Source organism: Mugil cephalus, chromosome 10 (genome assembly GCF_022458985.1).
Source record: "Mugil cephalus isolate CIBA_MC_2020 chromosome 10, CIBA_Mcephalus_1.1, whole genome shotgun sequence".
NCBI classification, from domain to species: domain Eukaryota; kingdom Metazoa; phylum Chordata; class Actinopteri; order Mugiliformes; family Mugilidae; genus Mugil; species Mugil cephalus.
In genome coordinates this window covers 3,467,024-3,481,904 of record NC_061779.1, presented here as the reverse complement: position 1 = coordinate 3,481,904, position 14,881 = coordinate 3,467,024, and the positions used below count along the sequence as shown (strand labels likewise).

General features: G+C 41.2%; 2 protein-coding genes across 2 annotated transcripts; one reads left to right on the top strand and one right to left on the bottom strand.

Annotated features, from left to right (window-relative positions):
- Positions 1-694: 694 nt before the first annotated feature.
- zgc:153031 lies at positions 695-5,195 on the top strand. The gene is made up of 6 exons (XM_047596633.1): positions 695-870; positions 1,450-1,499; positions 1,570-1,675; positions 1,764-1,890; positions 2,979-3,094; positions 4,328-5,195. The coding sequence occupies exons 1-6, from the start codon at positions 782-784 to the stop codon at positions 4,416-4,418; spliced, it is 579 nt and encodes a 192-aa protein (XP_047452589.1). The 5' UTR covers positions 695-781; the 3' UTR covers positions 4,419-5,195.
- A 4,108-nt stretch (positions 5,196-9,303) lies between these two features.
- mterf2 (mitochondrial transcription termination factor 2) lies at positions 9,304-14,105 on the bottom strand. The gene is made up of 2 exons (XM_047595331.1): positions 14,066-14,105; positions 9,304-11,156 (listed from the first exon to the last, which is right to left on the bottom strand). Exon 2 carries the CDS (start codon positions 11,129-11,131, stop codon positions 10,013-10,015), a length of 1,119 nt encoding a protein of 372 aa, XP_047451287.1. The 5' UTR covers positions 11,132-11,156; positions 14,066-14,105; the 3' UTR covers positions 9,304-10,012.
- Between the last annotated feature and the right edge of the window lie 776 nt (positions 14,106-14,881).

The window sequence follows — 14,881 nt, the reverse complement described above, 5'->3', positions numbered from 1 at the left end:
CACAAAGACCAGATGATTCACGTTCAGTGACATGTTTTGGGCAAGCAGTCCAAAAAAAAGAAAAGAAAAATGCACAAGGTACAACACAAATCACAGCAATAAGATTCACATGAGTCAAAATCTGTGGTTTATTTTAACCTGTAAAGTCACTGTAAAATCCACTAATATTGTTTATTTTGTGAATTCATTTCCGGTTGAAAACTTTAAGGGGCCCACAGGTACTTGGTCAGTTTGGGATCTAGTGAATTTGGAGTCCAGGTCAATACCTTGAGCTGTTCTTCATATTTTTTGAGTAGTTCTTGAACCATTTTTGTTTTATTATGTTTTTACATTTGTAGTGGACACACACCAGCTTTAGATCTATTTATATCTTATTTAACTGGCCAACTAATATGCACTTTGCACCCACTCTTTAATGATTAACAGTTTATCCTTTTTCTCCTTTGACATTTCCTCCTCTGTGCACGATTATGAAAAATAAAAATGTAAATCGGTTTGTTTTCCGTGCTCCTCGCGATGGAGTCACGTTGGTGTGTGATCACACAGCTGTGATGCCCTCCGGTCAGAGAGGGGCGGAGAAAAACACGAAAAAGAAAAATCGTGATCACGATGCAACCAAAACTGCAGCGTACCCAATAGCAGCTGGCTGCTCGGTGGGCGGTGACAGCTGAGTACAAACCTCCATAAATTCATCCGTCCCACGAAGCAGCACACGCAGTTTCCTGTGCTGGGTCTCGAACCAGCGCCGAGTCTTTGCCCGTGTCGCTATCGCTGGTTGAAGATGGAAAAGGGGAAACCAATTCGCCTCATAGCAGCGGTCTGCAACGGCGGGGGGATCGGGAAGGATGGACAAATGCCCTGGAGTTTACCGTAAGAGTCAGAACCTTTCAAACATCTGTTAGTGTAATCTGAGGGCGAAATCTCAAAGATGTATCCTCTTATGCATAACTCGAAACGTACATTCTCATATTTAATCATTAACATCATATTTGTTGTGTCACTTGAAAACTATATATTTTTTTCACCCAAGCTTTGCACACCACTGTGAAAAAAAACTGTCCCTGAAAGCAGCATTAGATAAATACTTTAAATGATTACTTTTTTCATTATGTGCTTTTATTCTTATGGGTCGGACTCCAGGTAGAAGAGCTTCAACAAGGCTTGCATAAACTGACCACACATATAAAACTCGTAAAACTGTCTCAAGTGCATGAAAATAATTCATAAAAAACCTCCGAACAGATCTGTCTTTGCAGAAAGTGCACGGTTCACAGGTGCCGTTTGTAGATACTGAATCCTGAGCACTAGAAATGGTCTTAAAGGTTATGAAAGTGGCACTTTATGATGAACACGTCTCTTTTATCTCATCGCTCTGTGTGCATCAGTATTTAATTTTAATTTTTTAAAGAAAGACCTTCTTTTTTGTGTGTGTGTGTGTGACTTCCACAGGTCTGAATTCCAGTACTACCTGAAAACAGTCACAAGTGTATCGAGACCAGGTATTCCTCTTTGTTATGTCACATCCAGCTCCAGATTCCTCACACTAAAAGTGTCTTTTATCCGTCGCAGGGAAGCTGAACATGATGGTGTGGGGCAGACGGTGCTGGGACTCCCGCCCAGACGACATGTTACCACTGGAGAATGTTCTGCATGTGGTGCTGAGTAAAAGCCTGGAGTGAGTACAACAGCATGTGCTGTACATACTCTACAATCCCATCTCACGTTCGCCCTCATCTGTGATGTCTCCCCTCTTTATTTTTCAGCTCGGTTCCAGCTCAAGCTCACTTCTTGAGTCGGGACTTTGAGAGCGCCGCCCGCCTGGCTGCAGAGCCCCCTCTCGCTGACTTAATAGAGATCATATGGGTTGTTGGTGGGACGCAGGTCTACAAGGTGAACCAGTCTAACACTGTGCAGCGTATTTCTTTATGTGTAGTGCACATAAACTCAACAAGTACCACTTCAAAAACATGTGTGCTGCAAAAATGTCCTTTATAGGAGCAGTTTACTACCCTGTAGATCTGGAAAACAGACATTTACTTAACTGCAGCTTGGACAGAAAAAGTGCCCTCTAGTGTTAGAAACCAGAAACAAAACTAAAACCAAAGCATCTGGATTGAGGGTTAGTGTCAGATTCTCCTAAAGACGTTTCACCATTAAACAGGTGGCCTCTTCCAGAGTCTGTGTCAAGGACATGTGACACAGGCTCTTTCTTCTCACAAGCTCGTGGGTTAGTAGTTACATCACATCCGTAAGAACAGCAGGTTATACAGGTACAGTTTATCAGACGACATTTACACATCAAGCTGTCAGCATGCCACGCCTTTGTTTTTTTTTTAATGTGATTCATTAAGCCACACTTTCAATGTGCTTTCACTTCATCATGTACAGGCAACGGACTGTAGAACAAGCTCTGAGGGGAAATAAGATGGCAATTATTGGTGCTTGAGTTAGAAAAATAACCACTGACTAGAGAAGTAAATAACATGGACCATCTTTTGAAAACTTTTGGACCTTGCATTCATTCATGTGGATGTTACTTAGACATGTGACACCTAAAAAAAGGTTTACGAACAACTCAAAAAACAGGAAGAACAGCACAAGGTGTTGCCTCCAAATTCCCGCTGTATAATCCAACAATTCATTAAGTCATACAGACTTTATAGATGAGTATATTTGAACATACAAGGTATTTGCCTTGGCGTTAAAAAAGTATAAAAAAAATAAAATAAAATAACATAAAATAAATCGTAAACATATACACACACATACAATTAGTGTGAATTCTGGTGCATAAAAATTCAACCATCACTTTGACTCAAACGCAGTTTTGGATTTGATTCTGAGGTATTTCTTTAAAAGCTTCTGTTTGAGTATCTCTCATCATTCAACAGTTATTTGCTGGAAGAGGCAGTTTTAGGGGAAAAACAAAAGGTGACATAAAGGGTTGATAATTTCCATCCTTCCTTCTTTCTAACCAGGATGGGCTGATGCACCCGTGGTGTGACCTGCTTTACCTGACAGACATCATGGCCGACTTTGACTGTGACGTTTTCTTCCCGGAGTTTAACAGAAATCTGTTCAAATTACAAGAGAGGTAAGTTTTCTATTTCATCTCCAGGCCACAGAAATGCAGGGCATTTGGGCAGGGTCCGTGTATGTTTTGGTCATGAATTTTCCATTCAGAAAACTATATTAAAAAAAGAAAAATGAGCAGTTATTTGATTTTTATTTTAAAATTAAAAAAATAAAAATTGGAAGTCAAACTTTAAGAATCCGTCTATTTTCATTTTCTGTTTCTAAAAATAAAAATAAAATCGTTAGAAGACAGAAACAAAAGGCGCCTGTTTTTCATTTTGCGCAACCGGAAGTTTCCGTTTTCAAAGTAAGAGCACGTACGAGGACGATACTGTGTTTCTGGAAAGAACGACTAAATACATGACTTATATCTGTGGTTTCTCTGGCCCAGACTAAAATGTATTTGAAACCTTACTCTGACGTAATCTTTGACATAAGAAAAGCTTTGTCATCTGCAGAAATCTCTGCACGCATATCAGCTGTTAGCTAGTAGCTAACTATTTCCTGATTATACGTAGTTATTTTTAGTTTTCACTTGAAATATGCGGCTTGGTTTTCTACAGTCGTGTCGTCTTCCATGAGACACACTGCTTTCTTGTTTCGAAAAACCACGTACTGATCCATCAACTTTGTTACACAGCGTCGTCCTCATGCGTGCTCTTACTTTGAAAACGACAACTTCCGGTCGTACAATATAAAGAAAAACGGGCGCTTTTTGTTTCTGTCTCCTAACAATTAAAGCAAGAGGTTTTTAAAGTTTTGTTTATCCACTGTCAACCCTGATAAAGAAAAATGTCATGACTTTTAATTTTTTAATTTTAAGATGACAAACAACCACTCATTTTTGTTTTTTTAATATACTTTTCTGAAATTCAGTGACCAAAACATACACGGACCGAGCGTTTACAAAAGAATAATTTTTCTTATACACACCCAGCCAGCTTTCCTAGCGAGAAAGGGATTTTTGTTTTTCTGATAGAAAGTCAACATCAGCACAATCAGTCAGAATGTCAGTCGTCGGCTCAGGAGGTTTTGCTGACACCAACCAAAGCGTTGGACAGCTTTGTTTACACTGAACAATAAACCAGCAAATGATGTTTGCTTAAGATACAGTCTTAGATTTCCTTATTCCTTTTTTTTTTCTTCCAAATTAAAAGCATATTTACATCTAAATGAATGGTTTTAATTATGTTTAGCTCTTATTTTATCCTAATGAACTCATACACTACTTCTTCTTCTGTTCCCTCATTAGATTCCCTGGTGTGCCGAGTGAAATTCAAGAGGAGAATGGCATCCAGTACAAGTTTCAAGTCTTCAAGAAAGAGACGGCCGATGCAGTTTAGATTACAAAAACAAAAAACAAAACAAAATGAGGATAAGAAATATTTCACTGAAAGCCTTATCTGTCAATAACATTTCTGCAGAATCAGGGTTACTGATTATTCAATGAAAACTTGTTAAAATATAGTGTCAAGATAGATAGATAGATAGATAGATAGATAGATAGATAGATAGATAGATAGATAGATAGATAGATAGATAGATAGATAGATTATTACCACTATTATAGTGCCGTCTGAGAACTTCCGCATGTGACATGACTCTGTATTGTAGTTGAAGTCCGAGGTGAACGGGGTGAATAAGACGGGGGAGTCCACCATCCAGCCCACGAGGACATGCACTTTACTTTTTGTGTATTTATTCATAAAGATGCTTTAAAACTTACCCCCAATTCTGCTGCCTGTCAAGAATCAGATTTTCCTCGTATAGGGAGGAAAAAAAGAAACACTCCTGTCACTTGTCAATGTTGCCATCTCATCCTCCTCCTCCTCCTCAGTGACACTGCAGCTGCACAGAAAATATGCTCATCAGTGAGTCAGTCGACAGCGTGCGTCAATGACAGCCTGTACTCTGGGATCTCTCCTTTCTCAGCACCAGTACCAGTTTAGTTCTATAATTGGGTCTTATTTAAACATGTTACAGCTCGTAAGAAACACTAAGACGCCTATTTATGGAATGTGGTTTAAGGTAAATGGTGATTTTTAAGGGAGAAATTAACGTGTCAATTTTTATTTTTTTTTATTGTTTTTTTTTATCTTGAATAAAATGATCCACACTCATTTGCGTGTGTGTAATCTCTTTAGCCACTAGATGGAGCCATATCAGTGAGCGAATGGAGGAAAAGGCTGATCATTTACTGTCCTTCTGCACTTTTTTCCAATTTCTTTTTCTTTTTTTTTTGGAAGTTTCTTCTTTAAGTTTCCTGCTGCCTCCATCAGACCGAGAACACGCACCGGTTTGCTTCCGCTTTCAGGACTCCACACAACTTTGATCGGAATAGAAGGATAATTACAGAGTAACTGACACTATAATAGGCACCTTTTTTCACAGTAGGCTAATTATAAAATGAGCATTGGGCTGTAAACTATATAATGAGGAAAATGTCTTCTCACAGCAGGTACTCGGCTATAAGAGAAACTCTTACTGATGTTATAAATCATACTTATGTTTCCCAAACTTTAAAATCTATAAGTCCTGTAAAATATTCCACTGGCACTGGATTAACTGTGAGGCTTTTTTTTAAAAAAAAGACACTTCTGAAATCTTTCCTTGTGTCAATTCTTTGTGATACTGCAAACACTCTGGTTCTTATGGATATTTAATGAGAATTCCAGTAGTAGTAGTAGTAGTAGTAGCAGCACAAGAGGAGCCCATATCAGAGTGGAAAAATTCCACAGGGACTCATTCACCCCCTGAGACTCCCACTGCTTTCAACTCTGATGGTAATTTTTTTTCCACAGAACAGGTGTTCCCAACATTAACAAAAGGCTCTGATCTGTTCTAGTGTCCCAGGAGGCCATTATGGTGTGACAGCGAGCCAGCGTTAACAATGAAACCAAAAACATGCGGTGGCGTGGCACAAAAACTCTGGGTCCAGAACACCTGCATCTATTGTCACACCTGAACAACTAACCGACACAACACTGCGACACTGTAATTTACTTATATAACAGTCTGCTGCAACATAGAAATATTGTAATAATATATAATAATAGTTTTGAATCAGACACAATGTAAATTACTGTAAATATAAAATGGAATTAAAACTGAAAACACAGAATTAAAACCAGCTGTCACTTTTGCACTGAGGATGAAATTATGAATAATAAATAGTTTAGAAAACCTAGAGTAAGATACTTTCAATGTGCAACACTGATCAGGCATAACATTATGACCACTGGCAGTAGAAGTAAATAACATTTAAACCATCTTGTGACAATTCAGTGATCTGCTGGGAAACCTTTTGACCTGGTGTTCATTCGTGTGGATGTTACTTAGACATGTAGCACCCACCTAGACCAGACCAGACCAGACCAGACACCTCCACCCCTTAGCAATGATGCACCAAGCAAGATGCAGTCACAAAAATGTTCTAGGAACAACTAAAAAAAACCTGAAGAACAGCACAAGATGTTGACCTGGCCTCCAAATTCACTAGACCCCAAACTGATGAAGTATCTGTGGGATGATCCACAGAGGCCCCTCACCTCACCCCATAGGACCCAAAGGCTAATGACCTACTAATGACATCCTTTTACCAGACACATCAGCACACCCTCATTCACTAATGAGTCACAAGTGTTTTGGAGGCACAAGGGAGACCTACAAAATGTCAGGAAGGTGGTCATAATGTTATGCCAGATCAATGTACCACTAGATTTTAGAGTTGCAGGTCAGAGTGTCTTTGACATCCTTGGTAATGCTATAAAGCAGCGATGATGGACGTGCAAATAAAACATTCTGAAGTGCTTTTCTGTTGATTTCCGTCTCTGAACTGGAGCTATAGCTCAGTAATGTATTTATTTGGCCTATTAACTCCCTGGGATTGCAAATTTGATTCATCTCTGAGACAAGCACTGACGGCCTTTGCTTTAAACGATCAACGAAATGATAAAAATCAGTCACAAATGAATGAGAGGCGCCCAGCAAGCCTCCTCCACCTCCTCCTCCACCTCCTCCTCCTCCTCCTCCACCTCCTCCGCCGGTTAAATTTCAACCGGTGACAGTTGTTTTAGAGGCGTGCATCCCAGACTGAGCGTTCAATATCAGAACTTATTTACCTTTTGTCACCGAGGCGTCCATCAGTGTGACATTTATTTCCCTCCTGCAGCTTGTACTGTATATTTGTGTTGTGTCACGGGGGGTGGAAGAAGGTTTAAGAGACAAGTACAGACAGAAAACAAACTGCTGCAGAGATGAGAGTGCATTGAAAACCTGCTTTATGGTTCATATATTAACACTCCATGGTGTTAAACTTGTCTTTAAGACGACAAATCCCTGAGAAATATTAGTGTTTACGGAATCCAGACTTGTATTTTTTTTTAAATATTGTAATTTTGTTTTTATGGTGAATGTGAGATATTGCCACAGTGGATTTTTTTTTTTTTTTTTTTTTTTATGTTGCAAGCAGCTTATTTTCCACCTACATTAACTGCGTTTGAAGAAAATACAGCAACATCCTCACACTCCCACCGGCTTGAAATAATATTCTCTGCGGCGCCGGTCATCCACGCTCCCGCTTCAGCTGCTAATCACAGCTCCTAATTGCAGATGTCACCTGTTTCTGCTGAGATATGACCCATAAAAGCAGTATGTTAAGCGTGGCTAATATCAACCAGTGGCGTGTCTGAAATGAAAAAGGACAATTTATACTCGCTCTTATTAACCTCTCCGGCTCGCCCGTGTAATTCACCAAGCTCGGCGCGGGATGACAGGCCTGTCCAAGGAGGACGAGAGGACGCCGGGGAAGAAATAGAGGTGACTAGCGTTCATGCACCTGAGGCCTCGTCTCATCTGAGGCCTCGCTGCGATACGTCCTGATTAACTCCTCGTACTTATTACTCAGCAGCGGTGAGACACACTCAGACCGTAACCTTGAAACACGCCGAACTAAAGCTAAACGTCAGCGATGTCTGAGTAAAATTAGAAACCTTCGGTGCGTCAGCTGCAGTGTCGTCTACTTGAGGGAATGTTGTCGCCCCCCCGGGGGGGGTTTTCTGTGTTGTGAATGGTTTGGAAAATGAACTCTAGTCAAGCATCCATCTGCTGAGCTCAGATTCATTACCAGATGCACTCGCTTTTGAATTATCTGCCCAGTGGCTATCGCCATGACTACGGGACCATGGTGAGCGATGCAGGCATCAGCAGATGGGGAGTGGAAGTTGTTAACATATACCTCCACCCCTCGGGACACGCAAATCCTCTCCGTCTTTGTTGTGACCCCCATCGTCTACGGCGCGATAGGGAACCTTGAGGCATAAAGTCATGGCTTCATTAGCTGTGATGCTCCTTCCCATTAAAAGCCACTCTTAAGCCCGTTTCAAGGGCTTCGAAACATTAAGACGCGTTCAGAATGAGTCATGGAACATTTTTGGTTTAGACAATAAACAGTGCTTATCAATTTTGTGTCGCCAAAAAGCAATCTCTTTAGAACAATTTTAGCAAACAAATGGTTGTATTTCATTCACATTTGCTTGTTGAATGAAGATTGCAGCACAGGTAGCAAAGAGATTCAAATAATTTTAAAAATAAATACAATTTATTTCCATTTTATATGTCAACATTTGTGTGTGCACTCAAATTCAATTGAAATGACAACTGAGTGAGTCTTTAGTAAAGACCCAGCCTATAATAAAGCGCCTCCGTCCCTACAGTAACAATAAAAACCCAGAGAGCCAGTCAGGTTTCATTCCCAAAGGGAACAGTCGCGCTGCCAAGAACATTGTGTGAAAATGAGACACTTCCACAGGCTGTAAATAAAAATGATTTGCAAAGCTTTGTTTGCCTTCGGTTACACTCCATAATACACTTGACAGACAAGTCAGCACATCTGTCATTACGCTCGCGTGTCGCGCAGTGTTATTGGAACGAGGCATCTTGCAATTAAGCGGCGGTCGTTTCACTTTTTCATTTCCACTTCACCTTCGGTGGAAATTGTGACAACATAGTGCAAGTTGCGTTTGTCTCACCTCCTGGTATCACTCCAGAAAGTCATCACGTATCCACCCTCATCTCTTCACATAAGAATTTACACTTGTAGTAGAAGTGCGGCGATCATCAGTCTCAGTGTTGCACGTGCAGCCACAGCTGTCTTCCATTTAAGCTTTTAAGATTTTACTGCTAAAATTCACACCACCTGAAAAAACATGGTCCGCAAATACGTCATAGTTCTGTTAATGGAATTTTAATTACGTTACATTCCGAAGGGTTGGAGATTGTGACAGCGGAACAAACTGGGTGTGATCCCAGTTCAGATCAAAAAAGACAACAAGTCAGACAGAGTCAGTCTGACTCTTTACGATTTAGTCTTTTCCAAGTTTAAATGGTAAAGTAACAGCAGCTGTGATAACTCTTGTTCACTTTCTTTTCATATACTTGTATATATTTCTTTATACATTTCTTCCACTCTGGACTCACCATGTGCAATAATTTCCATTGATGCATGTATTCTTATTATAATTGCCTACTTATTCTTACATATTCTTACTGCCTACATTCCTCTTTGTTCCGAACACTGGTTCACTTTGAGCAGGAGCTGCCGTAAAGAAAAGTAATTTCCCCCTGGGATTATTAAAGTAGATTCTGAGGTATAAAACATGCACGTATCTGATAATAAAGTAACGGCTTAAAGTGAATGCACCTTTATACTTTAAGACACTTCAACCTGATACAAATTATGCACAGATCAGCCACAACAGGACACCCTCAGACGGCCCACACCCATTCTCTGATGAGTCAGGAGTGTTTTGGAGGCTTAAGAGAGAGCTACACAATATTACAAAGGTAGTGCTGATGTTGTGGCTGATCAGTGCATACACCAATAACCACATGAACAACAAATATCCAGTTACAGTTTCATTAGTCCATGCAACCGACGTCAGTCATCTACTCTTAAAGGGGCGACGGGGTTAAACAGTGGTCTCTCTCGGCGCAGCTGTAGTTTTCCAAAGCTGATCTCAAAGTCCTTCTTGGTGCCGTTGAGGACCTGCAGACTACCCGTCCTTACGTCATAACCGCGTGCCTTCAGCCGCTGGATGCGGTAGCTCACTATCTGCGTGGTCAGCTCCAGGACAGTCGGAGTCTCCGTGATTTGAGACATGCTGACCCCAGCGCCGAGGAGCCCCTTAAAGCGCTCATCTAGAATAGATTCAGGGTAGTAAAGCAGAGCCGGGCACTTGAGGACAATGTCCCGCAGCTCTGCCTCGGAGCACCCGATGGTGTCCTTGGAGTACGTCAGGGTGCGACACATGCTGTCCGGGTTGAGCTCAGTGACAAAGCCCCTAAGATTGGAGAGGAGGCGGAGGAGCTCCGCCGTGCTGAAGCCCTTGTCTCTCAGGAACAGCAGGTTCTCCCTCAGTACCTCCGGGGGCTTCAGGAGAACAAACGGGTTCTGACTTAGAAGTTTCTGCAGCCAGGGTTTCATGTTGGCCTCCTCACCCCCGAGCTCCTGGTAGGCCTGCTGCAGGGTGTGGACCATCACTTCATTCTGCTCCACAGGCCGGCTGAAGCTCTGCGGAGCGCTGGCCATAAGTTTAGTGATGATTCGTTTGTTGAGGTTTAAACTCTGGAAGTAGGCGATGTTGTTCCGCTGGTTGTCGTGGTGACAGGAGGAGGTGAAGAAGGATGCTGGGAATTTCTCAATGATCCCAACCAGCTCTGTGTGGTTTGGACACACGGACATCCACAGGTCCCTCTGAGTCTGCATCCGCTCCGGATCACAGAGGACAGCCTCAGGGTGAACGGCTAAGATCCGAGCAATGATGGGGCCGGAGGCTCCCATGTCCTTCAGCAGGTCGGCCACCTCCTTAGTGTACGCTGGACTCTGATGCAGCACCCAGCCCTTGAGTTGTCGGACTTTCTGGATGTCCACAGAGAGATCGTAAAGGGCCTCCACGGTCTCCTGGTTCTCCGTGGAGCTAAATGACCTGAGGTTTAAAGGCAGAGCTGTGACATGTTGGCACCGTAGACACAGGGATGTTGCAATCAAACGCAACATTGATGCAAAGTCTGAGGCTGATCACCTGAGGAGGAGAAAATACTGCAGTAAGTGACAGCAAAAAAAACAAAAGAAGGCCCAACCTATAAATCAACAGAGGAAACTAGATAATATGGATGTCCAGATTGGTATCGGGGCATAAAAAAAAACGAAAAAACAGATCAGCTTGGGCTTCAAGCAGAAGCATCAGCATTGGCCGATGGCTGATACATGCTGCCGATTTTTTTTTTCGGAGCCGATATTTGGAGCCAATACTGCCTATTCTCCCTCCATTTACTTGATAAAAATGACACAATGGTGAGATAAAGATAAATATCTGAAGGACAATAAAGATAGGAAACCCTGCCTGAGAGACACCACTCTATCTTTCTTTTTGGACTGAACAACCCTGCAGACTCCAGTCAATACCACCTCACCTTGAGGGAGGCAAATCTGTACATCACTTTTTCGTGCTTGACTCTCAGTCACCTACTTCTCAATGGACAATCACAACTGGAACCTGCTTTGGCCTGTGGTCCTTCTCAGCCAAGTATGTTTAGCTTTCAGGCAGCATTAGTCTTACACCTTGGCTTTAACATCAAAACATATTTCTACCAAAAGCTTAACAACAGCACCAATCTAAACTGTGTATAGTGGCTGATTGACAACCTGCACTATTAACTTGCCAGAGAGAGAAAAAAAAACATCTTGCAAACTCCTACTTAACAACAACAACAACAGTAAACTTTGCTAAAAAACAAAACAAAAACAAAAGAAAACCTTTTTTTATATATTTTTTTTTCTCAGTTGCTCCACAGGCCTATGAGTATGAACATTTTACAGCCTCCAGCTGCGCACACTACTAGTGGGGGAAGGGAAATGTATGGGCTGCATGGGTCCTCAGCATCGAAGGCAGGGCTGGCTGTGAATTGCGACACCATCTGAATCTTTGCATGTGGAAAAAAGAAAACATACAAATCGATGAAACTTAGTTTAATTTCTCACTAGGAAAATGGACAAATCGCATGAAAAATAACTTTGGACACCAATGGGCCCAAACTGCATTTATTTTTTTGAAGAAAACTATTTTCTTTTAAGAATAATTTATGAAATGTAAACTTTCTCATAATTTGCTTGTTCTTCTTTGCACTAAAACAAATGGAAAAAGTCTGGAGTTGTCGTTATAAGTTGGAGTTAAACTTAAATACAATTTGACACCCCTGTAGCAGGGGATCGTCATTCAGTATTACCAATGATACCAATGATTCAACTTCACTCAGGCAAAGGCTGCACAAAAAAAAAAAAACTCTGAATGCAGCAGTTAAAAGATAAAAGCTTCCTCGAGACGGTGTCTGGTTGACGGTAGAATTTATTGTACTTAATAAAGCCTCACAGTGAATAGGAGATCTAGGAGATTAGTACGATCACAAAAGCCTTTATGAATCTCCATGGAAGGAAATTTTGATTTATTTAAGATCAGATCGGCCGATACTCAGTATTAAATGGTAGGACGTAAAAACCCTGACTACATAAAGACATATACAGCGACCAGTAGCTCTTTCATTAATCCCTGAGGTTGGGGGTCCAGCTGAGCCCGTCCTGGACTCACACAAGTTTCATGCAGTACTAAACCTTGGTCCTGATAAGCAGAAGCAGGTATATTCCCAAAGCTTCCTGTTCACTTGTGACTGGGAGACAATAATGCGAGACATCTGAACAAAGAGATCCATCAGTGCTTCTTAAATAGGATTACGAAACTACAAAAAGAAAGTGCCAAAAAATGCACCAACCACAGCGTTTTGTTATTGAAAGTCCTACCCGTGTTAGACCTCTGCCTTTATTATTTCTATTCTGACAAGCTGTTTATCTAAGGTGATTAAAGGGCATTTGTGTACCTTAATCTTCCAGATGCTTCATGCTGGTTTGCATAACTTCAAACCAACCAGAACCGTGAATTCATAAATGTTTAATTCCGCGGACGCAGTCGGGTGTTTCATAGGTGATAAGCGTGACCCAACATGATGAGTGTTTGACACCATGACTGACGACCTACTGGAAATTAACTTGCTATAACTATGGGCGCTTTGTTTCCCCCCTGCAGATGAATCTCCAAAGAGCTTGCCTGGGCCAGTGGAGACTTTTATTTGAAAATCTGATAGCATTTGGGTCAGCAGTGTTATTTCAAGCATCATGCTGTGTTAAGCTTGCCTTATGGTTTTGTCTCAGAAAACAAAGAGTGTGTTTTCTTAATTAACAATGACCTCATCTCCGGGAAATTATGCATACACAAGTGCAACCACACGATGGTTAATCCCAGATTTGATGTGTTTCATAAAGAGTTTCTCTCCTTCACTAAAGCCCAGGGGCGTCACTAGACTTTAAGGACAGGGGAGGCCTATCAGCTAACAAAGACTGAGAATTTATTTATTGTTATTATTTCAATCTGTTTTTAAACACAACATAGAGGCAGTTTGAAGCCCTGAAAAATATTACTTAATTACTTTAGAGGGGCTTCAGCCCCCCCTTAAAACAGACCTAACGACGCCACTGCTAAAGTCTTTAAAATAGTGAAGAGTAAACCTGCAATGGAACTATTCAATTTGATTGAGAAACACGATCTGCAAAGAAAGCCCTAGTCTCGTGTTTCTCTCTCTCTCTTTTTATTTCTGCTCATTACACTTCATATGATTGTCAGGAGCTGCCTTATCTGATGTATATATATTTTATTTTACTGTATTATATGCACCTGTTCATTACAAAAAGCCACTGTGAAGATTGTTATGCTACAGAGTTTTGTAAATTCAAAAAGCACGGCAGCGCATCGCGTGACTTACATCAAGGATTTAAATATGAGCATATATAAGAATGAATATGACTTTTCATATCGGACTAAAGTGTTTAAATGCGTGCAGGCGTGATTAAATTGGAGAAAACACTCGTTAGAACATCAGTTACCTTTTAGCAGCGGTCAGAGGAAGTGACGATTTGTTATGAAATGCTGCTTCTTAATCTACGGTTTATCTGCGTTGCCTCGTTTGCCACAGCGACACAGAGGCCGCGGGGGGTACTGCAACGAAAAAGCGACCAAAAAAAAAAAATTAAATCATTTAAAATGTGACCCGGTAAAAGTAAAATAACAAATATAAAGCGAGTGTAAATAGTCGAAGATGAGTAAACATGAGTTATTTGAATTTATGTTCCCATTACCCTAATTTCCCTCTTTTTCAAAGCCCCACTCTTTTATTGAAGCCCATATGTCCAGCAATTAAATAATTTTGGCAAAAATCTGTATCTCAGACAGCAGTTGGTGTGCCTCCAAACCCCGCAGCATACGGGGCCCTGATGAGTGTAATCAGCACTGGGTTGAATTGGAGTGAACACACGGAGCGTTTTCTCACAGTTGGTGCTTAATCATGACGCTTGATCACCAGCTCTGCAAGCTGTTCCCTCAGCAGCAAGGGAGCTGCTGATGCAGAGTGAGTATCTGGGTTCATTATAGTTTATGTTGGAGTAAACAGATGATATGCCTCAAGGGGAAACAGGTTGGTGCTTTATTTATTTATTTATTTTTTAATACTAAGTCTGATGATGGGGGTGAGTCTGGTCATGCACTGTCATGGTCATGCGTGCACTGATGATCTTATTTTTAATAAACTCTCCAACAGAATGTGTCCGTGCACAAGCACAGTAAAGAAAGAGAACTGGTTTCAATCACCATGCGTGAAATGCATGGGAAAGTATTTCTTAGTAGTTCTTTAAAGGGAAATAAAG